At 44.5% G+C, this 20,094-nt stretch overlaps 1 protein-coding gene and 1 pseudogene across 1 annotated transcript; both read left to right on the forward strand.

Annotated features, from left to right (window-relative positions):
• Positions 1 to 5,414: 5,414 nt before the first annotated feature.
• On the forward strand, positions 5,415 to 5,533 carry LOC120604064 (uncharacterized; annotated as a pseudogene).
• A 2,678-nt stretch (positions 5,534 to 8,211) lies between these two features.
• On the forward strand, positions 8,212 to 18,808 carry LOC120603550 (vomeromodulin-like). Its single transcript, XM_039864085.1, has 8 exons — positions 8,212 to 8,274; positions 10,296 to 10,539; positions 13,068 to 13,521; positions 13,844 to 13,948; positions 15,287 to 15,442; positions 16,376 to 16,460; positions 16,838 to 16,895; positions 18,756 to 18,808. Coding segments are annotated over exons 2-8 (1,089 nt in total). The 5' UTR covers positions 8,212 to 8,274; positions 10,296 to 10,310; the 3' UTR covers positions 18,758 to 18,808.
• Positions 18,809 to 20,094: the final 1,286 nt, after the last annotated feature.

Consider the following 20,094-nt stretch of genomic DNA (forward strand, 5'->3'; position numbering starts at 1 on the left):
AATGTGCACACACAGGAAAGATTCCCGGATCAAGAGGAAGAAGCAGAAAAGAGAAATGTTAGAGTTCCTAAGAAAGGGGAGACCACAGAGTCCAGAGATATTTGGGAGGCCCTGAGCATAAAGGACAGGGGCCAAGGGAAGCAGCCAAACGCCCAAGAGGAGAGCTGGGTCTAAGTGAGTGATGGTGAGACAGATGCACCTCAGAGTTCTCCTGGCCTGAAAGGTGTGAAAGGAAACAGTGATTTTCATGTGCCCCTGAGCAGCAGTGCCATCAAGGGAGAGAGCCAGGAGCATCCCTCCCCACCAATGTCCCAGTCCCATGTGGACTGGGCAGGGCAGAGAGCAGAGAAAGGCCAGGCACTAGAGGGCTTTGTGGTCAGAAATGTAAACAGCTCCATGGCTGCCCAACACGGAGAGATGGCGAAGCAGACAGATGCCCCCTCCTACACCAGGGAACCTGCCAAATCCCACAGCAAGTTAGGCCTGGCCCCAGAAAAAGCCGATGAAGAGAAACTTTGGATTGTGATAAAATCCCCACCACAGGCAGGATGGAGGCTCATGAGGGTCTTTGTCTTGGGAGTGAACTCCGGTTGGCTCCCCGAGTAACCCCAGCTGGACTCTGGAAACTAGAGTTGTGCACAAGGCCTTTCTGGAGGCCAGTTCTCCACCGTGCGGCCCAAACCACGGAAGGACCCTCAGGCTCTGGTGCATAGTCCCTGTCTGTAGTAGGAACTTGGAGCCCAGAGTAGACCACACTGTAGGTTCTTTACTTGACTCCCAACCTGTTTTACAAATATGAACCACAAGCCCAGCCTTGAAAATTGCTCCCAACAGGCAGCCCTGCAGAGGTCTCAGGCTGGAGGGCAGGACTGGCCGGCACTTTGGCCTTGCAGTCTCCCGACCCTTGGTGTGTATATGAGATACAACTAAGATAAGGTGAAAGGTGGGAGACACTTTCCCAGGGGTGATCTGAATCCTATCCCATGCCTAGATTTTCCCCACATGTGTGTGAGCACAGTACCTGGTGCAAGAGAGATACTGAGGACAAAATGACTGAATGTACTCTTCTTCAGGACTTTGAAGGAAGCTGTGCAGGTTTGGCTTACTCCTCAGACCTGTCCAGATGTGAGAGAGCCTCTCCTTCCAGCCATGACAGACCCTCATTCCCGTCCCATGAATTTTACAGGTGCAACTCACTTTACACTCTGCAGGCACTCACATTCATTAGCCCAGTAGATCCTCGCAGTAACATTGGGTGGTGACCGATAGGGTTTGCAATTACTCCCATTTGCCAGGTCAGGTAGCCTATACCATTTCTGATGCTGGGAATCAGGACCCTGGCTCTAAAGCCCACCCTCCTCCTCCTCCCTCTACCCCATGTGGCCTCTCTGGCACCCCACTCTCACCCCCAGGCCTATAAGTTCAGCTGGGGAGCAAACAGCACAAAACACCTGTCCTATTTACCTGTTCTGGTGACCTAAAGTCTTCCCTACTGGCATCGCTCTTGAAAGATGTCTTAAGGAAATACACCTTTTAAGAAGTGGTTTTCAAATTTTTCAAGGCCAACAATCCACTTCTTCAAATAAAAGCTTACGAACAAACCTGATACTTAAAACAGATGACAAGAAAGCTGCCCTGGTTAGAACGAGGCTGAGGGCTGGAGTTCTGCCCCTTCTAGTTCCACCTTCTAACCCCAAAGCGAGCACCTCTGAGGAAGCTCTGTGCTCCGTGGAGTTAAAGCATTGAGTCACGCAGTGCGTGAGCCATCAAGAATCAAGGAGCAGAGTGCTGAGGGAAGTGAACACAGGACGGATGCGTTTTGACAGCTGGGATGATGACCTAAAGAATGGGGGAGAATTCATGAGAAAAAAGAGAAAGGCCTAGAAGAGAGAACATAAACGGCTCTCATTCTTTTGCAGCTGCAAAAAGGCACCACCACCCCCTAGTGGCCCAGGCCAAAAACATGGGAGGTCTCTGATTCCTCCACACCTAGTCCGACGACTAGACTGATCCTGTCATCCTACATTCTAAATCACTATCAAATCCACCAGCATGTCTTTTTGTTTCCACTCTGCCTCTCCTCTCTAAACTCTACACAGTAGCCAGAATGGGCTTTTCAAAACATAAATCGAATAGTCACTTACTGGTTAAAACCCTTCAATGGCTTCCCATCCAACTCAGAAGAAAATCCACGGTCTTTACCACAGCCCTTACCACAGCCCACAAGGCTCTACCTAACCTGGCCCAAGTCTGGGCCTCCAGCCTACTCTCCCCTCCACCTTCACCCCTGCTCTCTCCCTCCCCCTCCCTGCTCAATCACACTGGCCTGCTGAGTTGCTCACACCACATTTCTTCCCTACTGCAGGCAGCAGGCATGAAGAAACCTTTCCCTCTCCCTCTTCCCCTGACCCCACATGGAGAGTTTCCTTTCATCCTTAAGTAAACTTAGAAATTACCTCATCTAAGAGGTCCTCCACTACTCACATCTCAACCCTTCATTTCTCTCAAAACACTTAGTACAGCTTATTATTTTATTGAACAGATGGTTTACTCGCCTGACTGTCTCTCTGACTACAAGTCAAGAGGGAAGAGCCCATGGCTTCTCGACAACATTCCTGGTGCCTGGTGGCATATAGATAGTACCCTTAACAGGGTATTATCTGAGGAATACATAAATGAATGAATGGATGGATGGGTGGAAGGAAGGAAGGAAGGAAGGAAGGAAGGAAGGAAGGAAGGAAGGAAGGAAGGAAGGAAGGAAGGAAGAAGGAAAGGAAGGAAGGAAGGAAGGAAGGAAGGAAGGAAGGAAGGAAGGAAGGAAAGGTAATAGATGATTAAACTCATCACCACTATTCCAGGCCCAATTCACATCTGAGGACACAACATTGCTAGAAACAAGAAGAGAGGCAGGGGCCAAGGACTTCAGATTTCCCATCTGCATAAAGATATATTCTAAGAATAAATAACCCTTATCTGTTTATTAGAGCAGAGCATTTTTCTAGGTGATGCCTTAAAACAAACAAAACCTACTTTGAGATGTTGCATGGAGTCAAACTGCTCTTCTTTCCAGAGTAAATTTATAATTCAGATATTTCACTAATTGACACTCACTTTCCTCTACAAGAACTCCAAATGCTTGAGGTTGGCAAGAACAAGCCAGATCTCACGTGGATCATGAATCTTGAAATACCCATATTCTTTGAAAATGTATATAATAAATTACCACTTCTGAGAATTTCCTAAGTAATAGGACATGAAGACAAAGACGTAAGGGCAAGACTGGTTACCACATTATTAGTTATATGGTAAAAATTTGGGAACAACTGAAATGTCCAACAATAGAGGATTTTTTTTACAACAAATTCTTAATGAGAAATATCACACAGACATTAAAATCACATTTTAAAAGAACTTTTGGTGTTATAGGAAAATTCACATTATAAGATTATTTAGAATATGATCCCAGACTTGAATATTACATAAAATAAATTAACTCAAAATGCTGGCTATGATTGTCAAATCACAGATATAAGATTGCAGATGATATGATTTTTATTTCCTTAATATCTTTTCCAAACTTTTTATGGTGAACACGGTTGACTTTTATCATTAGAAGTAAATGTTCTCATTTATTCAATAAATATATATCTAGCACATACTCTGTACCATATGAGCAAACACAAAGCCGAACACAAAGAATGGATTCTGCCCTCAATGAAGTTTATGAGGGAGAGGACATTAAACAAATCAGCCAACAAAAGGACACACAACTACAATTCCAAGGAAGCCCTCCCCTCTCAAAAAAACAAAACAAAACAAAACAAACCTACCGGGAGGTCCCTAGATAATAGACTAACACAACCTGAGTTAGATGAAGTGCCAGGGAAGGCTCTCAGGGGTGATATTTGAGCTGAGACCTGCAGGATGAGTGAGTTAGGCAAAATGTGGAAGAAAAGGACCCAGGCAATGAGAACGGAATGTGCGAAGGTCCTGAGAGGGGAACAAGGTAAATATATCCAAGATACTAAAAGAAAGCCAGTGCAGCTAAAGAGATTGGCAAGAAGTATCGGGGAATGAGGATAGGGAGACAGGCAAGAGTCTAATCACACAGGGGCCTCCAGAGCCAGGGCAAAAAATAAATGTGCTATTCTCAGTGCAATGGCGAATCATTGGTGAGTGTTAAGAGAGTGATGTGATGTGAATTATATCATACATTATTAAGAGAAAACAGATTATGCCAGAGCTACAGACCCCCATAGCTTGGGTGGGGGTTGGGGAAATCCAATGTCTGTTTTATCCTGGGAAGTCAGGGGATTAATCCCAGAGGTGTCCAAACCGACTGCCCTGAGGGAGCCCATGTCACTGCCTAATACCATTTTCAAAATGGGTGGAAATCAGAACTGAAGATGGAGAAAACTCCCTGCCTTATGCATGGCTGGCTGTCACTTCACACACTCAGAGCCGTTGTCTTACCTGATTCTCATAACCCCCATGTAGGAGAAGCAGGCAAGGAGCTGGTAGCCTATTTGACAAAGAGAGAAACAGATTCAGAGAAGCTGGCCCATTCATTCACACATTCATTCGCTTGTACAACATTTACGGCACACTGGGTGGAAACAAAGATGTACATGCCCTAGCCCTTGAGAATCTCAGGGGAAAAGAAGACAAATGGCATGTCCAGTCAAGGCTCTGGTTTCAGGCACATCTGGGCTAGAATCCAAGCCCTGTCACGTTTATAGAGGAGCAACCTAACCACTCTGAGCCACGGTTTCTTCATCTCCAAATAGGGGTGCAGGTGATGCTGGTGAGCTGCTGATGATGATAATGATGATGGGTTGTTGTAAGGTGAAAAGCATTTCCTGAGTGCTCATAAGCAGGGGAGTTTGGTAGTTGTGGCCACAGCCTTATGACTCAACTTTCAATGTGAATTCATTGACATGACCCTTCTCTCCATCTCAGGCAAAACGAGATCTCCTCCATGTGAATCTCAATCTGGCTGAATCAAAATGTCACCATAGTCACACCTGCAGACAGATATGGAGCCAATCTGTTGCACTTGCAGAAGGGGATGCCCAATAGCAGTAGTGTGTAATCGGTAGACAGCAAAGTAGCAGAAGGTGCTCAGAGGGAAAGCAGCAAAAACGAAATGCCCATCAGCCACTTTCCCTCTGGGAACGAATGAAAGCTCCTCTTGGCAAAGACGTACTCCACTTTGATGTATAAAGACCATAAGCCTAACACTGGACATTGACATCTGTGGGGAAATTGGGTGGGAAAGGAACAGAGCCAAAACAGAGACATCTGCAAACATGTCTTTAAGTAAATACTTAGCCTGTTGAAACCTCTTATGCATTTATGACAAGGTATAATACATGTATAGTTGTAGTAGAATGTGTCAACAAAACTCTATTCCAGTCTATGGCCACACTACCCTGAACAAGCCCGATCCCGTCTGATCTCGAAAGCTAAGCAGAGTCGGGCCTGGTTAGTACTTGGATGGGAGAACACCTAGGAAGATCAGGTGCTGTAGGCATAAAAAATTAAAAAGTAAGGGATTGTAAACTGACAAGATCCTTACAATCCGTGAAGTCAACCAAGGGTTGCCTCGCCTAAAAAAAAACAAAAACAACTCTATTCCAGTGAAAATAAAAACTTCGCAGTGAGGTTAAAATGTCTCTATACCTGTCTTCATTCTGGTAAAAGCATTATAAAGGATCCATTTTGTGGAGTTTGGAGGTTTGTTTGGTTTTTTTGGTAAAGAAACAACAGAAAATATGTATTTTCTGGGTACACAATATTGATAGTGAAATGCTATAAAATCTGAGAAAGGTGGAAAACAGCTGAAAACACTTCATGCAAAAGTAATGATGATGATGATGATGATGATGATGACAGTAAATTATGGAATACTCACATATGCCAAACACATATGCTGATTGCTTAACATATTTCATCTCGTTTAATTGTCATGGCAACCCTAGGATAGGCACAATATTATCCCCACCTTATGAATCAGAAAACTAAGCCGCGAAAAAATTGGATAATGTCCCAAGACCACACACTGAACAAGGATTCACAGCCAGGTCTGTTTGGCCCCAAAGCCTGTACTCAGAAACCATTCCTCCTACTAAAATACTGATTCTTCACCTTCAATAAAATACAAAGCTCATTGAAAATCTTATGAAAGATATGGACCCTAAGAAATAAAAACCCAAATTTTACACGCAACACCAGAGTATTCGGGGACACAAATTCTCTGCAGGAGGACCCTGTGAACTCCCATTACTGACAAAGACTGATTACACAAGGAAAGGCAACTCAGGCAAGAGTGCTGGACATGACTACTGAGCTGCAGGAAACTAGCCAGACACAGACAAGCATATACACAAGATAAAAGTATGAATGTGTACTTACATATGTGTACGTCACTCAAGAAACACCTATGCAAGGTCAAAATCCTGATGCCTCTATCACCAGGATAACCGCAGTTCAGGTGCACCTATTGTGACACCTTCATACAGAGGCCATTAAGAATTGGTGCCTGTCTTATCTCACCTGCAACTGTGATCCTAGCCAAGCCTTGGCCAGCCTTCAAAGGGCCCTCTTTTTCAAGAGTCAGCAGGTCAAATCACTTAGGGCTTGAAAACAATGAGCCCTAGTGCTCAGCCTGCTAAGCCGCCCTCTCTTCAACTACTTCAAGTGGATCCTGGATTAGCAGAATTCAATGGCTGCCCCACCTCCTAAGGTTGAAGGAAAGAAAAGACAAAGAACCCAGAAGGCCCAAAAGGCCATCAAAGGCTATATCCCGGATGTGCCCCTTCCCTACTTCTGGAGTTAGGTTCATTCTTTGGGTTCAGAGAAACCATTAGCGGCACTGAAGTCAAGGGCCACACCCACTAATGGGTGTCACAAATTTCGCCTAAATGATGACTCAATTTTCCTCAAATGTCCAAGAAAAATAAGACCCAAGACAGTTGGGTTCTGTCTTCTACTTATCATCATGTGTAAAACTCTTAGTTCTTCCCTCTGAGAAAAGGTCACCGGTCATTTGTTCTATGCATCTGACATTTCGGCAAAGCCCCAAATGGGGCCTTTGGCAACAAAAACTGTACTTGAGGTTCACAGTATGAGAATCGCAGTGGGGTTGGAGAGGGCCAGAGAGTAAACATGCTGAGCCTGCTTGAAGGCAGAAACCCAGCCCAATCCTCCCCACTTCGAGTGAACAGAAAGAGACATGAACCATACTCTCAGTCAAAATCATCTCCCCTTCCCAGACTCTTGCTTTGTAAAGCTATGATAACACCATACAGCAAGATCGTAACAGGATGTACAAAATCATAAAACTTCAAGTGGTAGGAACTGAACAGATGACTTGGGAACGGCCCTCTTCTTAAACAGGGCAAAGCCTGAGGCCCTGAGAATAGGCTCTAGAATTTTGGGAACCATTAAATAAATAACAGGTGAGAGGAAGCCTGGCCTAGAGAATGAAATTTCTAAAATACAAATGAAAAGGACAGCAGACATCTGAAACCATTCAAGTCTCCATTCCAGAAGCAATCCGGAAATGGAAAGGCAAACTATGTAGCAACCAAGCTTAAAATTCCCCACCTGCATTCATTCTTACCCATTTTAAATATTTTGTACTTTCCAATCCACCTGCATCCATCACTTGACTCCCAAATCTTTCCATGTTTAGATACTTCATATCACACACATCTGATATAAAATGTCACTTGACATAGAGGCCATCCCTAAATACTCTGTCCAAAGGGAACATATGCCCTCTCCCTCAAATCCCCAACCTAGTGTTGGTCACTCGTTGCTAAGTGCCAACTATGGCACAGCGCTGGCACCTCACAGGGCTCTCAAAGGGTTGGCACCTGCAGACTTACAGATCCCTCTGCTCTGCCATTCACCCAGCACCCATATGGCTCAAAGATAACAGGGCTGTAAAGGTTTAAAATACAGAAGGGACAGATATTTGGCTTGTCTTCTCACCTCTGGAAAAGTCCCAAGAACCCTGAACATCTCTCAGAAAGACACTGACAAATGTCATACCCATTAGCAGGTGCTGATCTTGGAAATCAGCCTGTACCACACCACCCTTATCAGTACACTTGAATTACATCCTTTCATGTCTGATGATTTTCCCAGGAGACACTGGTCTATAAAAGTGGGATGCAGCTTTCCCTCCGACAGTTCCGAGGCAAGAGCAGGAGAGGCAGTTTCCGAAAACATTCGCCCATCAACACTGACTGATCTACAAGAGGCAAGGTAAGAACTCTCTGAATCAAATTTATTAAAGACCAGGTCGAATTTCAGAGGTAGAAACGAGCATAGGGCAGTTCATCAAAAGACAGATAACTAGGGTTTTGTATTTAGAATCTCTTTAGCCATGGCCCTTCCCTGCTGAAACACACAGCACTCTGCCTGTAACACAGTAGGTATTATAGATGCTGGTTATTCAAATGCTTTCAGAAAATGGGGATCTATTACTGGGATCATCAAAGGGTCTCACTCAAGACAATGTCTAACAATATTGCCATCAACTCAGTCACAGGCACAGAAGTTTATTATTTTTTCCTCACAGGACACTTAATGTCACCTGAGACACTAAATGCCAGTTTCTCACAGATGGGGGTAAAATGTGATTTTTTGTTTTTCATAACGCCTAATTCATACGATGTGAAGGACTGTCATTGGCTTCTGATTATGTCCTTCAAAACATTTCTGCAACGGTGGTTCTTCTGATGGTGCTGGTAAATGGCAGGTACCTTAATCTGGGCAATGCCTACCTACCCACGGTGAAAACAAAGGTAGACAAGCATGATTTTATAAAATTTGTCTGGATAAGAAATCCAGAGAGGAACTCCGAGTCTACTTGCTTCACTGAGGGAAAATACCCTAAGACACAAGCCTCCATGTTACCCAAAACTAATATTAGAGACAGGAAGCCTTAAAGAATCATGGTAAGGGAAAAATCTGACAGCTGAAAAAAGGAAGTGATCTCCACTGAGTCACACAGCTGAGCTCAGAGTCAAATGGGTTTTCCTGTATGAGTGTGAACCCAGCTCTCTGCCTTCTTGCTGGGACTGAGGCTCCTCAGCTGGAAAGAGGGCTAATAATACTATCTAGTGCCTGGTTCTGCTTGCTGGAAAGATTATATAAGATGTTTCAGATGTCAGCACACTAACTAGTATGAATGAACATTGACCAGTACTCAATAAGTAGCTATGTATGGACACATCCCAACCCACAGAACTAGAGTTGAGACTTATGCAATCTACACAATCACATCAGCTATAGTGTTGAGCACAACCCCAACCAAGAGGGAGAGTCCATGTGACCTGTGGTCAGGACTACCCAGTGCCCTGCCCACAGAAGGGGCCACAGAAGGTGAATGACCTGGTTAACTCAATCATTCACTCCACACACAGGAAGCCCGCTTTGTGCCGAATACTAACACAATAGTGTGAACTGATCATTGCCACCATCGGACCAGGCCAGTGCTCTCCCAGAACCTGAGAATGGGCCTTAAAAAGACAGAGTAGCCCTGAGATGGTCATACTCACAGGGAGGCCTCTGCGCACTGAGTTTACATGACAGGAGAGCCCAATGATCAAAGAGATGGAGGATGCCAAGCCTGAGACTGGTTGACTGGGTGGTTTAGTCCTGACGAGGCAAAACTACCAGCTGGGGGCTGATGAATGGGTGCAGATGAGCATAACTGCCCACTCTGTACCACAAGTTTCACCATCTGAATAATGAGGACACAGGCCTTTCCTCTCAGGGTTGTGCAGAGTTTAAAGCAACTGATATGTGTTTATACGCCACAAAGGGACTGGCTCATGGTAAGCTCATACCAACAAGGACATGAAAGCAGTGAGCCCTTGAGCAATGTGGAAATAACATTTATAGCTGGATCATTTCAAAAGTCAAATTCCCCAGATGGTGACTCAGACCACTCCAAGGATGTTTGGGTCAGGGAGACTGGCAGGAGGATGAGACCTTAATGGTAAGTAAGGCTTACAATAAGGGCTTGGCCTGCACTCAAAGAATGTCACCAGCCCACAGACATTTTGATGCAAAGGTGAAAAAGAAGTGAAACGAGAGGCCCTTCCTCAGGACATTGACTGCCATGTGCTCGAACGTTGTTCCATGAATACACTATGCAGACCAGAATATGTACAATGTGAATGGCACCCTCCTACAAGAGCTAGAATCTTGTTTGTACACTCAATATGAACATATTGGTCCGTTTGGAAAGTGGTGTCTGACGAAGCCCTCCTTTGCAGATATCGGCCACCAAGATGCTAAACCTCTGGGCCCTAGCCATCACATTGGCTATCCAGGCCGAAGCATTTGACCTGCTGATGTCTCCTCCAGCATCACCTGGAAAATGTCCTGTCGCACCCTCTTTACCATCCACAGGGGTTTTCAGACGCGTCCCAGTTCAAAAATACTCTCCACTTTCAAAACGTCTAGTGGTGACTCCTCCCATTGCGAAGAACCCCGTATCTAACAGCAAACTCTATGACTGTAAGTAAGAATTGTTTTGCCTGCACATGTTTGACTTTCCACCCCCTCACACGCGCTTCTCATTTTCCAGCCCAAAGGCTAGTTATGCCTTCTGAACTAGTGGTTCTCAAAGAGGAGGTGGTATTGGAGTCACTTCAAGAACTTGTTAACAAAACAGCTGCCCGGGCCTCACTCCCAGGTATTCTGGTACAGCAGCACTGCAGTAGTAGGCTTGAGAATCTGGTTTTCTAATAAGATCCAAGATGATGCTGAGCCTGCTTGTCCACAGTCTACACAATGAGAAGGACTGGTCAAAGCAACCCTGGAGAAGGGAGCTCTAGGATCCAACAATCTCTCTGGTTATTTGCCTTTTATGTGATTCTTATCACCTGGACACTATGCCAGAGGATCTCACAGCTTCTCACTGCTGAACCCCCAAGTTAATCCCAGACACCCACGGGTGCTTAAAGCAACCTGGTGGACCAGGAGCCAGAAATTTAAAAATCCGGGTCCACCTCCAAACCACTCCTTGACCAGATTCACGTTCCCCAAGCTCCCTTTTCATTCCCTCCCTGAGTCTCAGCTTCCTCCTCAAGGAGATGTGGAATTCTGTCCTCCACCAATTTCCCAGAGCCTGAGGGCGGAGGAGTCAGGAATTACAAGACCTGGCAAAAAATTGACTCCTTTTGGGGAACGAAAGGGAATAGGACTCATCAGCAAATAAAAGCCAGCAGAAAAGTCCCCAGAGCCGCAGCCTAGGTGGGCCTTCCAGGATGACAGGGCAAGATGGCAGAGGGTGACAAAGGATCCAGTGCCAGCCTAGTGACTACAGTACCCAGGCCCACAGCTCATCTGCTCCTACTTTACCTCTTAAAGAGCATGTGCTCCATTCTTCTAACCATCCTACCTTATTACAAAAATACTTCAAATATACAGTAAAGGTCAGACAGTAGTACAAAGAACAGCTGTGTACCCATCAATCAGTGATTTGGTGATGGTTGTGGTGGTGGTGAATTTCACTGTCAGACAAACGAAAACTAAAAAGATATATAGAGCAAAAACCTTTGTACCCAACGTGTAGATTAAAAAATAATACCCAGCTACAGGGCTGAAGACCACCTCCCTCCTCCTCCCTTCCTCCCCTCCAGAGGCCTGATTATTTTTCCCTTACCATTCTTTATATTTTATGACATGTGGTTCGCAATATAAAAATTTGTACTACATGTTATAGTTTCCCAGAAGGTGGCCTGCTTATATTGTCTCTCATACTTATGTTTCATCCATATTGTAATGAGAGACTTTTGTCCATTCATTTTCACTGCGATATTCTACCTGATGAATCCTCCATGATTTGCACATCTATCCATTTTATTTTTGTCCAATTGTGTGCTATTCCAAGCAATGCTAACTAAACACTCCTGTGCAGGTCTCCAACTTCACATGTGCAGGAGATTCTCTAGGGCATAAACTGGGGGTGGGGTTACATCCACATCACCCTACACAGGCAATGGCTCTCCAGAGTGCAGAGCCCTAGGCACAGGAAGCAGCAGCAAGGCTCCAAAAGCCATGTCCCAGCAGCTCGACAGGGGCTGGTACTAGCAGACTTCTTCCTCCCGCTACTCTACTGGGCCAGGAATATTGTCCCTCAGTCCCAGTCACTTCTTGCTGAGGCAGCCAAGGTTGATCACCATCCACATGTGATAGCTCTTCAACTGAGTTCCTTCCTCAGGCCATCAAGGGCGACATGATACACAGAGCTGACTTCATAGCTCTGCTACTTGGCTCTTGACTCTCCTTCCCTTCCCCGCCATCTCCTGGGATTCTGCTTTTCCCTGACTTGCTTCTCTCCAGTGTGGAGGCAAAGCCATGGTTAGCACCTCCTCCACCCTGATATTAACAATGCTGCAGGGGCATGAGGGCTGATGCAGGAGTTCTAGTAGAGGCAGCTGATCAAAGGTGGCAGGAACTCCCAATGACCTGCAAGGGGAAAAATGAGGCCTAGAGAAGAGAAGAGACTTGCACAGAATCACACAGATGGAGAACAGGGAAGCCTAGATCTGTCAGCTCCACCACCGCTTCCCCCAGCTGCCTCCTTGCCCTACTCAGCACTTAAAATGTCAATCATTCATTTCGTCCTCCATCCAGTGTTCCATGCTGCAGGTTCTATCATGCACCCCCGGACAGGTGCTAAGACTAAGACTCAGCCTTCAAGGGGCAGAGACTAGACTATATTCTGGGCTATTGGGTTCAAAAGCTAAACAAGGTCTTTTTATTCCATGTCCAAGTCACACTAGAGTAACATATCAAAATCATGCTGGCCTCAAGGAGGTGCTAATAAACATTAACTCTTAACAAGAAACAGGTATACTTCTGGAACAATAGGCTGTTCTCGGAGTGGACAGAAGTAGGGATCGGCATTTCAGGAAGCACGATATATACCGCCTGTGAGCCCCACAATTCCACAGTGCTGGCTCTCCAGCTGGGAAGGTTCCTCTGCCTGGACCAGCTGGGCAGCTAACAGTAGGAACATGTCTCTTGTTCTTTTTCAGATCTGAATGCCAACCTGCCCCTGCAGATCAAGAAGATGCTGATGTGTGCGGAGATGGATCTGGCTGGTGTGGTTGGGACAGTATTAGACACAGTGTCCAACTTGGACGTGCTATCTCTATTAAGCGACACTTCCCCACTCAATATCCTCAGTGGTGGTGGCCTTGGTGAAGTCCTGGGCAAGGGGAGTAGCAGCAAGTCCTCAAACCTCCCATTGCCATTGCTCTCAGAAGCCTCTGCTGTTACTAACCTGCTACCCGTGGGCCAAGGGATCCTGGGCAGTATACTACCCATCCCTCCACAGGCTAATCCTGTCTCAAATCTCCTCCAGCCCTTGAGTGCTGTGGTCAACAAAGAATCCACCACGGGCTTACTAAAGAGTGCACTACCAGCTGACACCATGGATGCGCTCATTGGTGGGCTGGGAAATATTAAGGTGAAAGATCTCTTGATAGGGTAAGTGATTCCTTGACCCCAAGGCATGGAATAAGAGAAAGCTGCTGCTTGGGGAGGCTGAAGTTCAACCTCCCACAATTCCATGGATAGGAACGACTATGTTTTCACAAAGCAATATGCCAGCTCTATGCTGAAATTCTACCCTTTGGGGGGAAACAGGAACAAGATTTCTCGAGCTTAAAGAACTGGGTGGGTAAGGGAACTGGGGAGTCCAGGGAATGGATGGTTTGGTAGGCTGTTAACTGGCTACTTCAAAGGCATTGCTCCTGCTGCACAACCTGATTCCTTGAGCCCAGGACTGACCCTAAATGTCACTTTACAGATTAGAGGTTCAAAATGCAACTGTGGAGAACATGATGTTGACCATGGAAGATCCTCAGAAGATCCTCGTCAAAGCATCAACTACTGCCTTAATAGGTGGAAAAGGGTGAGCCTGTCTCTATGTCAACTGAGTTGGCCTGGACGAGGCCATTAATATCCAGTGTCCAAGGGCCAGGCAGTGACAACACAGAGTAAGGGAGGATGTCTGAAGATGGGGCAAATTAGGCACCAGGCACAGCTTCCCTTCTCCTCCAGCCCAGAGGAGCAAGGTAGGACAATGACTCCATAGAGTTCCATCCTCAAATAGTGTAAAGCCAGAAATCCAGATTTCCATATGAAATATGCACATTTATACAGATGGCCAATGGAGAGAGAAACCGTACAGAATGCATCTTGTACTGACAGCACCAGTATTACAGGAAATGTACCTTCCAAATAATCTGGACTCTCCAAAGAGAATCAGCCCACTCCTTATACTGTCCTAGGCAGTTGGGGGAGACAGAGATTATTAACTGCCCTCAGGAAGCTACAAATTTAAGCATGCATGCATTCATACATTCATTCATCCACCTAACAAGTAGTTAATAAACACTGCTCTGTACCAGACTCCGTGCTGGACACAGAGGGATGACTAATGGTGGCCCCTGCCCTCAGTGAGAGTCAACACGTCAGGGAGGAACAGGTCAACATTATAGACCCAGGGCACACAGGAAGACGTGAGAGGAGCAGGAATCCATACTGGGGAGAAGACTTCTTGAACTAACACACACAGTACTTATATCTCTCACCAACCAAGCTCCACCCAGGTACTTAACTGAGGCTATCTGAACTCCGTGAAGCCTCTTGATAATCTCATCAGGAAAGCAGTCTTGTCTCAAGACTAGGAAACCAGTTGAAACTAGCAAAACAGTCATAAACGTTGCTCAAAGTCACATAGCTGAAATATGGCAGTGATAGGATTTGAACCCAGGCATTCTGCTTCCATACCCCATGTTTGCGACCACTACAATTAACAGCATCGAAAAGATCTAGTCTTCTCCAGACTATCCGATGTTAGCAAGACCAGCCTTTAGTAAATAGTGGGTTTTTCTTATGCTGTCACCCACACAACAGACAGCTCGGGGTGCTGGGTACAAAAGTGAACCTGTAATGGGCATCTAGTTACAAGTCAGCCTGGTGCCACCAACAAAAGACTTCCTGAGGCCTGGTCAGGAGAGTGATTTTTTAATGTTTATGGAATGCCTCCCATGAGCCAGGCTCTGAATCCTGTGTACAGGGGACAGCCAACCTGTGTACAGGGGCATGCGCATTAGAAAGCACCAAACTTTCCCTCTCTCCAGTAACCTGGACAAATACATGAGGCTGACTCTCAGAATGCCTTTGGCTTTGGCCGAGCAATATCTGATGGCCAGATCTGGTTTCACCTGTATCTTACTCTCCACAGCCTGGCAGGACCTGTAATCAACCTACTGGGATTTCAAGTGGATGGAGATGTGACTCTGGACGTTGGAATTTCCACAAACGACACCCAATGCACCAACCTTCAAGTCCAGGACAAGGACATCAAGGTCAAGGAAGTGAAACTTCGCTTGGAGAAGATGTACGTGAGATCATTTTTCTCATTTTCTGGATCAACTGGCCTATGTGCCAGAATGTCCCCAATGGTACACAAAAGGGTACTCTCAGAGATAAGCTCAGTCAACCCAGTGGTTTGAAGGATCAGTAAACAGAGGACCGGAGACAGGTCTCTGCTTGGGAACTGCCAGCTATGTTTGAAAACAGCCTTCCCTCACTCTGCTTGCATTCTACCTGCTAAGCAAACTTTTGCACTTGGTTTTACTTATTTATGTATGTTTTTGCATAAGCAACACATTCACCTGGATCAAAATTCAAAAGATATGAAAAGCCATATAGTGAGTCTCTCTTCTGCCCATGTACACCAGCTGGATAATTATTCTCCCTGGAAGTAACCAATGAATCCAGTCCCTTTTGTTGGCTTTCAGATATTATTTGCATATACAACAAATTTGCATGTATATACAGAAATCGAGTGGATATTATATACACCTGTCTCTACTCCAATTGTTTCACATAAAAAATTGTCTGGAATCTGTTGCATCAGTATATAGTTTCTTCTTAGTTTAAATCTGCCTAGTACTCCATTATGACGATGCACTATCATTTATTTAACCAATCCCTTGTCAAAGAATACTCATTTTTTCCAATTACCTTTTGTAATCAACTCCATTAGTACAGTCCCAGACAAGTCTTATCACCAGAGTGCATGGTATCTGAAGGATAAATCTCTCCATGTGGAACTGTTGGGTCAGGTGTCTGGCTTTGGTAATTTTCCCGGGTATCTTTGCATCTTTCTTAATGACTAAAACTTAAGGTGAAAAGGCTCAGGTGGTTGCACAATTTAAACAGCAGGACATCATTGCAGCTATATCATCAACGGATGGGTTATCTCCAATGTTTGAGCAAAATCCAGAAATGCAAGACTAACATGGCTCTCCGCACGTATCTTTCCCAGACTCACAGATTCTTTGCCTCTCCCTATCCCTCTGCCTTTGGACGCCGTCATTCCTAAACTGCTCACAGTTAACATGCAGAAGAATGTAAGTCATGGGAAGGGGGAGGGCACTACCCAGAAGTCTATGTCATTGGGGGTAAGACAGGAAGAAGCCCTTTCCTCAGATATGGCCTAATGCTGGAGGAGACTTGGGATGGAGACAACATCGGCTTTCAGAAGACATTAGTCTTCAGGAGTCCAGAAACTAGGGGAAGCAACAGCCCTTCTGGCCCCAAAAGACCAGCAGCAGGATAGGACAATGACTCAGGCAACAGGGAGGGAGAAGGATGAGTTCTGCCTAAAAGAAGGCCAGCAAATAGGACGGGGAGAAGGGAAAGAGGACAGGGGAGAAGAAGAGGAGGTGAGGAGGTGGGCGGGCCTGCTACATTTCCTCTGCAAAGCTAACTGGTGGTTAATTCACAGATGAAAAATTCCAAATCATGTGACATTGATCTCAGTGATTTCGCCGAATGCCAGAACTGTGAGTACAAATACCCAACCACCCTGGGGCTGCCCAGGTCAATGGAAGGAGATGGCCAAGACTCATTTGGGATCCAGTTGGGTGACAGACAGAAGAGGGTGGGGCTGTGAACTGTAACACCATACGAAATATGCACCCCCGGCACCCAACGAACTCTCCTCACCACACTCAGGGCAGAAAAGGTGGCAACTTATCAGCTTCTCCAAATTACTATGACTCATCATGCAGGCCATCACAGGACAAAAAGCCCCTTAGGAGTCTCAGTGGTTGCTCCCCAGTCCCAACTGTTTTTGCAAAGTCCTATCATTCCTCTCTTCTTGGTGGGATTGGGAGCTGCCAAGGCAGCCAAAGCAGGAAATTAGTGACATTTCCCAAATCCGAGAGTAGACGAAACCCAGGGCCTGGCCAGCAAGACTTCTCCTACCCCTAGAGGTTTGGATTCCTGAAATACCATTAAAAGAATGGGATTTTTATTTAAATTTGTCACCAGGGAAATACTAAATGATAAGGGTGGAACTAGGAAGAGTAAAGAAGCTTAAAATCTCTATCACCTGTAGCTGTTTCATTCTTGATAAACATGCTTAATGAGTATGTTATCTGACCAGGAGAATATCAGCTTCTTTCATTGTGACTCAAAGCTCAGAGTTGTACATTCCCATCTTACTTAACCCCTAAATGTCCCCGTAACAATTACCAGGGTGGAGAGCATGATAAAATCAGCATTTGATTCAGTGTTGGTTTTCTACCTCCTGCCCTTATGCTCCATAACTCTGAGTGGGCTTGGATACATCACTTAGCCTCCTCAAGTCAGCCTTGAATCAATAGATTGGATCAGATGAATGCGAACTATCTTTTAGTTACAAGTGAGAAAAAGCACAACAAACTGGTTTAAGCAACAACAATAAAATTGGAGGTATTCAACATCCAGAGATGGTGTTAGCTTCAGTAGTGGCTTTATTCAGGGCCCAAACGATGATATCAGAATCTATCTCTTAGCTCTACCACTTCTGGGTGAGCTCTATTTTGGCTCTACATGGAGGTCTCCCACCCACCAAGAGCTTCAACATCCATTTCTTTCTGGAATAGTTCAAATGACAATCACCCAAAACTAAACTCTGGTGCTCCCAATGGCCTGAACTGTTCCATATCCCCATCCTTGAAGCAAGTGCTGTGGTCAGGGAAATACAGCCTGTGCCTGCAGCCAGCTTATGTATTTAAGAGTGTAAGTAGTTGGCTCTTCCTTTAAGCGCCTAAGGTAAACTCTAAAAATAGGTTGCTGTTCAATTGACCCAGAAAACCCCACAAAATCATGCAAATCGAAAGGTTCAAATTTTTGTGTTCACTTCAAGAACACTTGTGAAACTGCCCAGGCCATCAGGGTATGCATATCTGAAAAGCCACCAAATATACAAAGGATGTCACTTTACAGAAGCAATGTATGCCATTCCATCGTTACAATGATGGATTTGGTAGGTGTTGGTGGTCCAAAAAGAGTGCTGAATATTTGTTGCACATGCTTAAAAATGCAGAGAGTAATGCTCAACTTAAGGGTTTAGATGTAGACTCTCTGGTCACTGAGCACATCCAAGTGAACAAAGCTCCCGGGATGCAGCACAAAGCTTACAGAGGTCATGGGCGGGTTAACCCATACCTGAGCTCTCTCTGCCACACTAAGATGATCCTTACTGAAAAAAGCACATTGTTCCTGAACCAGAAAGGAGGTTGCACACACAAAAAAGAAGAAACTAAAGAAACAAAAACTTATGGCCCAGGAGTAAATTCAGCATAAAATAAATGCTAATAAAAGTAAAAGCAGAAAGGACAAAAAAGGACTTAATTAGTTGTTTTATCTTCCCACAGAATGACCTTCAGGCTGCAAACTAAACCCAGCACATGTGATACCAAAGAATTTCCTAGAATGAAAGCATTCCGAAACTTCTCTTCAGAAATTTTGAGCCAAGGACATCCTTATGATCAAGGAGTCAAGTAGAATAGTGTTCTAAACTTGTCAACTATTCTTTGGAATTTTACCTTGAATTAACTGGACAAGAAAAGCAAGAATAGAGATTTTGGCATTTTGTAATCATCTCTTTAATAATTAACCTGTTTTTATGCAGAAAATGACTCACTTGTCTTCAATTTCTACAAACAAAAATTTGTACATTTATGACTAGTAAAAGCACTATATACTAGGAATATAAAAATTAATAATATGAATGATGAGGTGACAAAACCCAAGATTAATTTATCTAATGCGCTAAGGGACAATCATGACGATGATTAAGACTTTATTTCTTATATCTCTGCCCTGCCCTCTCCAACTCCAAATGATTTCTTTTCCCATTAGCCCAACATGAAAATCACACAGAAGCTAGAATCAACATCCCCTTCATCACATGTTAAACATCTAGAAGCAAAAACCAAATGCTAAAAGCTGAATGGAACAGAGTAGGTAAGGGTCTGGTGATACCATGAACACTGTGCCCAGTGTCTCGAGAAGATTATGCTCAGTGAATGAAGCAATACATAAAACATCACATATTGCACAATTCAATTTATATGCAATATTCAGAATAGGTAAATCCATAGAAACAGAATACAAAGTTGTGGTTCCCAGGAGGGCAAGGAGGGGCAGGCAAGGAGGAATAACTAAATAAGCATGGAGTTTTATTTTGGAGTGATGGAAATGTTTTGGAACCAAATAGAGGTGGTGGCTGCACAACATTCTGAATGTATTATAAATGCCACTAAATTGTTCCCTTGACAATTATTAATTTTATGTTATGTGAATTTTACCTCTGTTTAAAAAACAAAACACCTTCCAACCCACAGTAGCAACAAGCATACCTAGCACCCAGATGTTGGTTTTTGATACCATTCTTCATAAAAGCAATCAGGGCTCCTTGGAGAAATGACTAATTCTAAGACTGGAGAGGAAATATATAAGCTGGCCCTAGAGCTTCTTATAGTTACTGAAAATAAGAAAGTGCTCGCGCACACACCAAAAAAAAAAAAAAAAACAACCCACAATAATGGAGGTATGTCAAAGGAATATAGGGCCAACTGAAAGAGTTGCCAAGCCTGAAATAATCTGATAAACTAAATAAGTAGTATTAGATTATAACCCAAAGTATAAATATCCAGCAGTCTATACTGATATAAATAAATGACTCAATAAATAAATGAGAACAGGCAAATC

The sequence above is a fragment of the Pteropus medius genome, unplaced genomic scaffold, assembly GCF_902729225.1.
Source record: "Pteropus medius unplaced genomic scaffold, Ma_sr-lr_union100, whole genome shotgun sequence".
Taxonomy (NCBI): Eukaryota; Metazoa; Chordata; class Mammalia; order Chiroptera; family Pteropodidae; genus Pteropus; species Pteropus medius.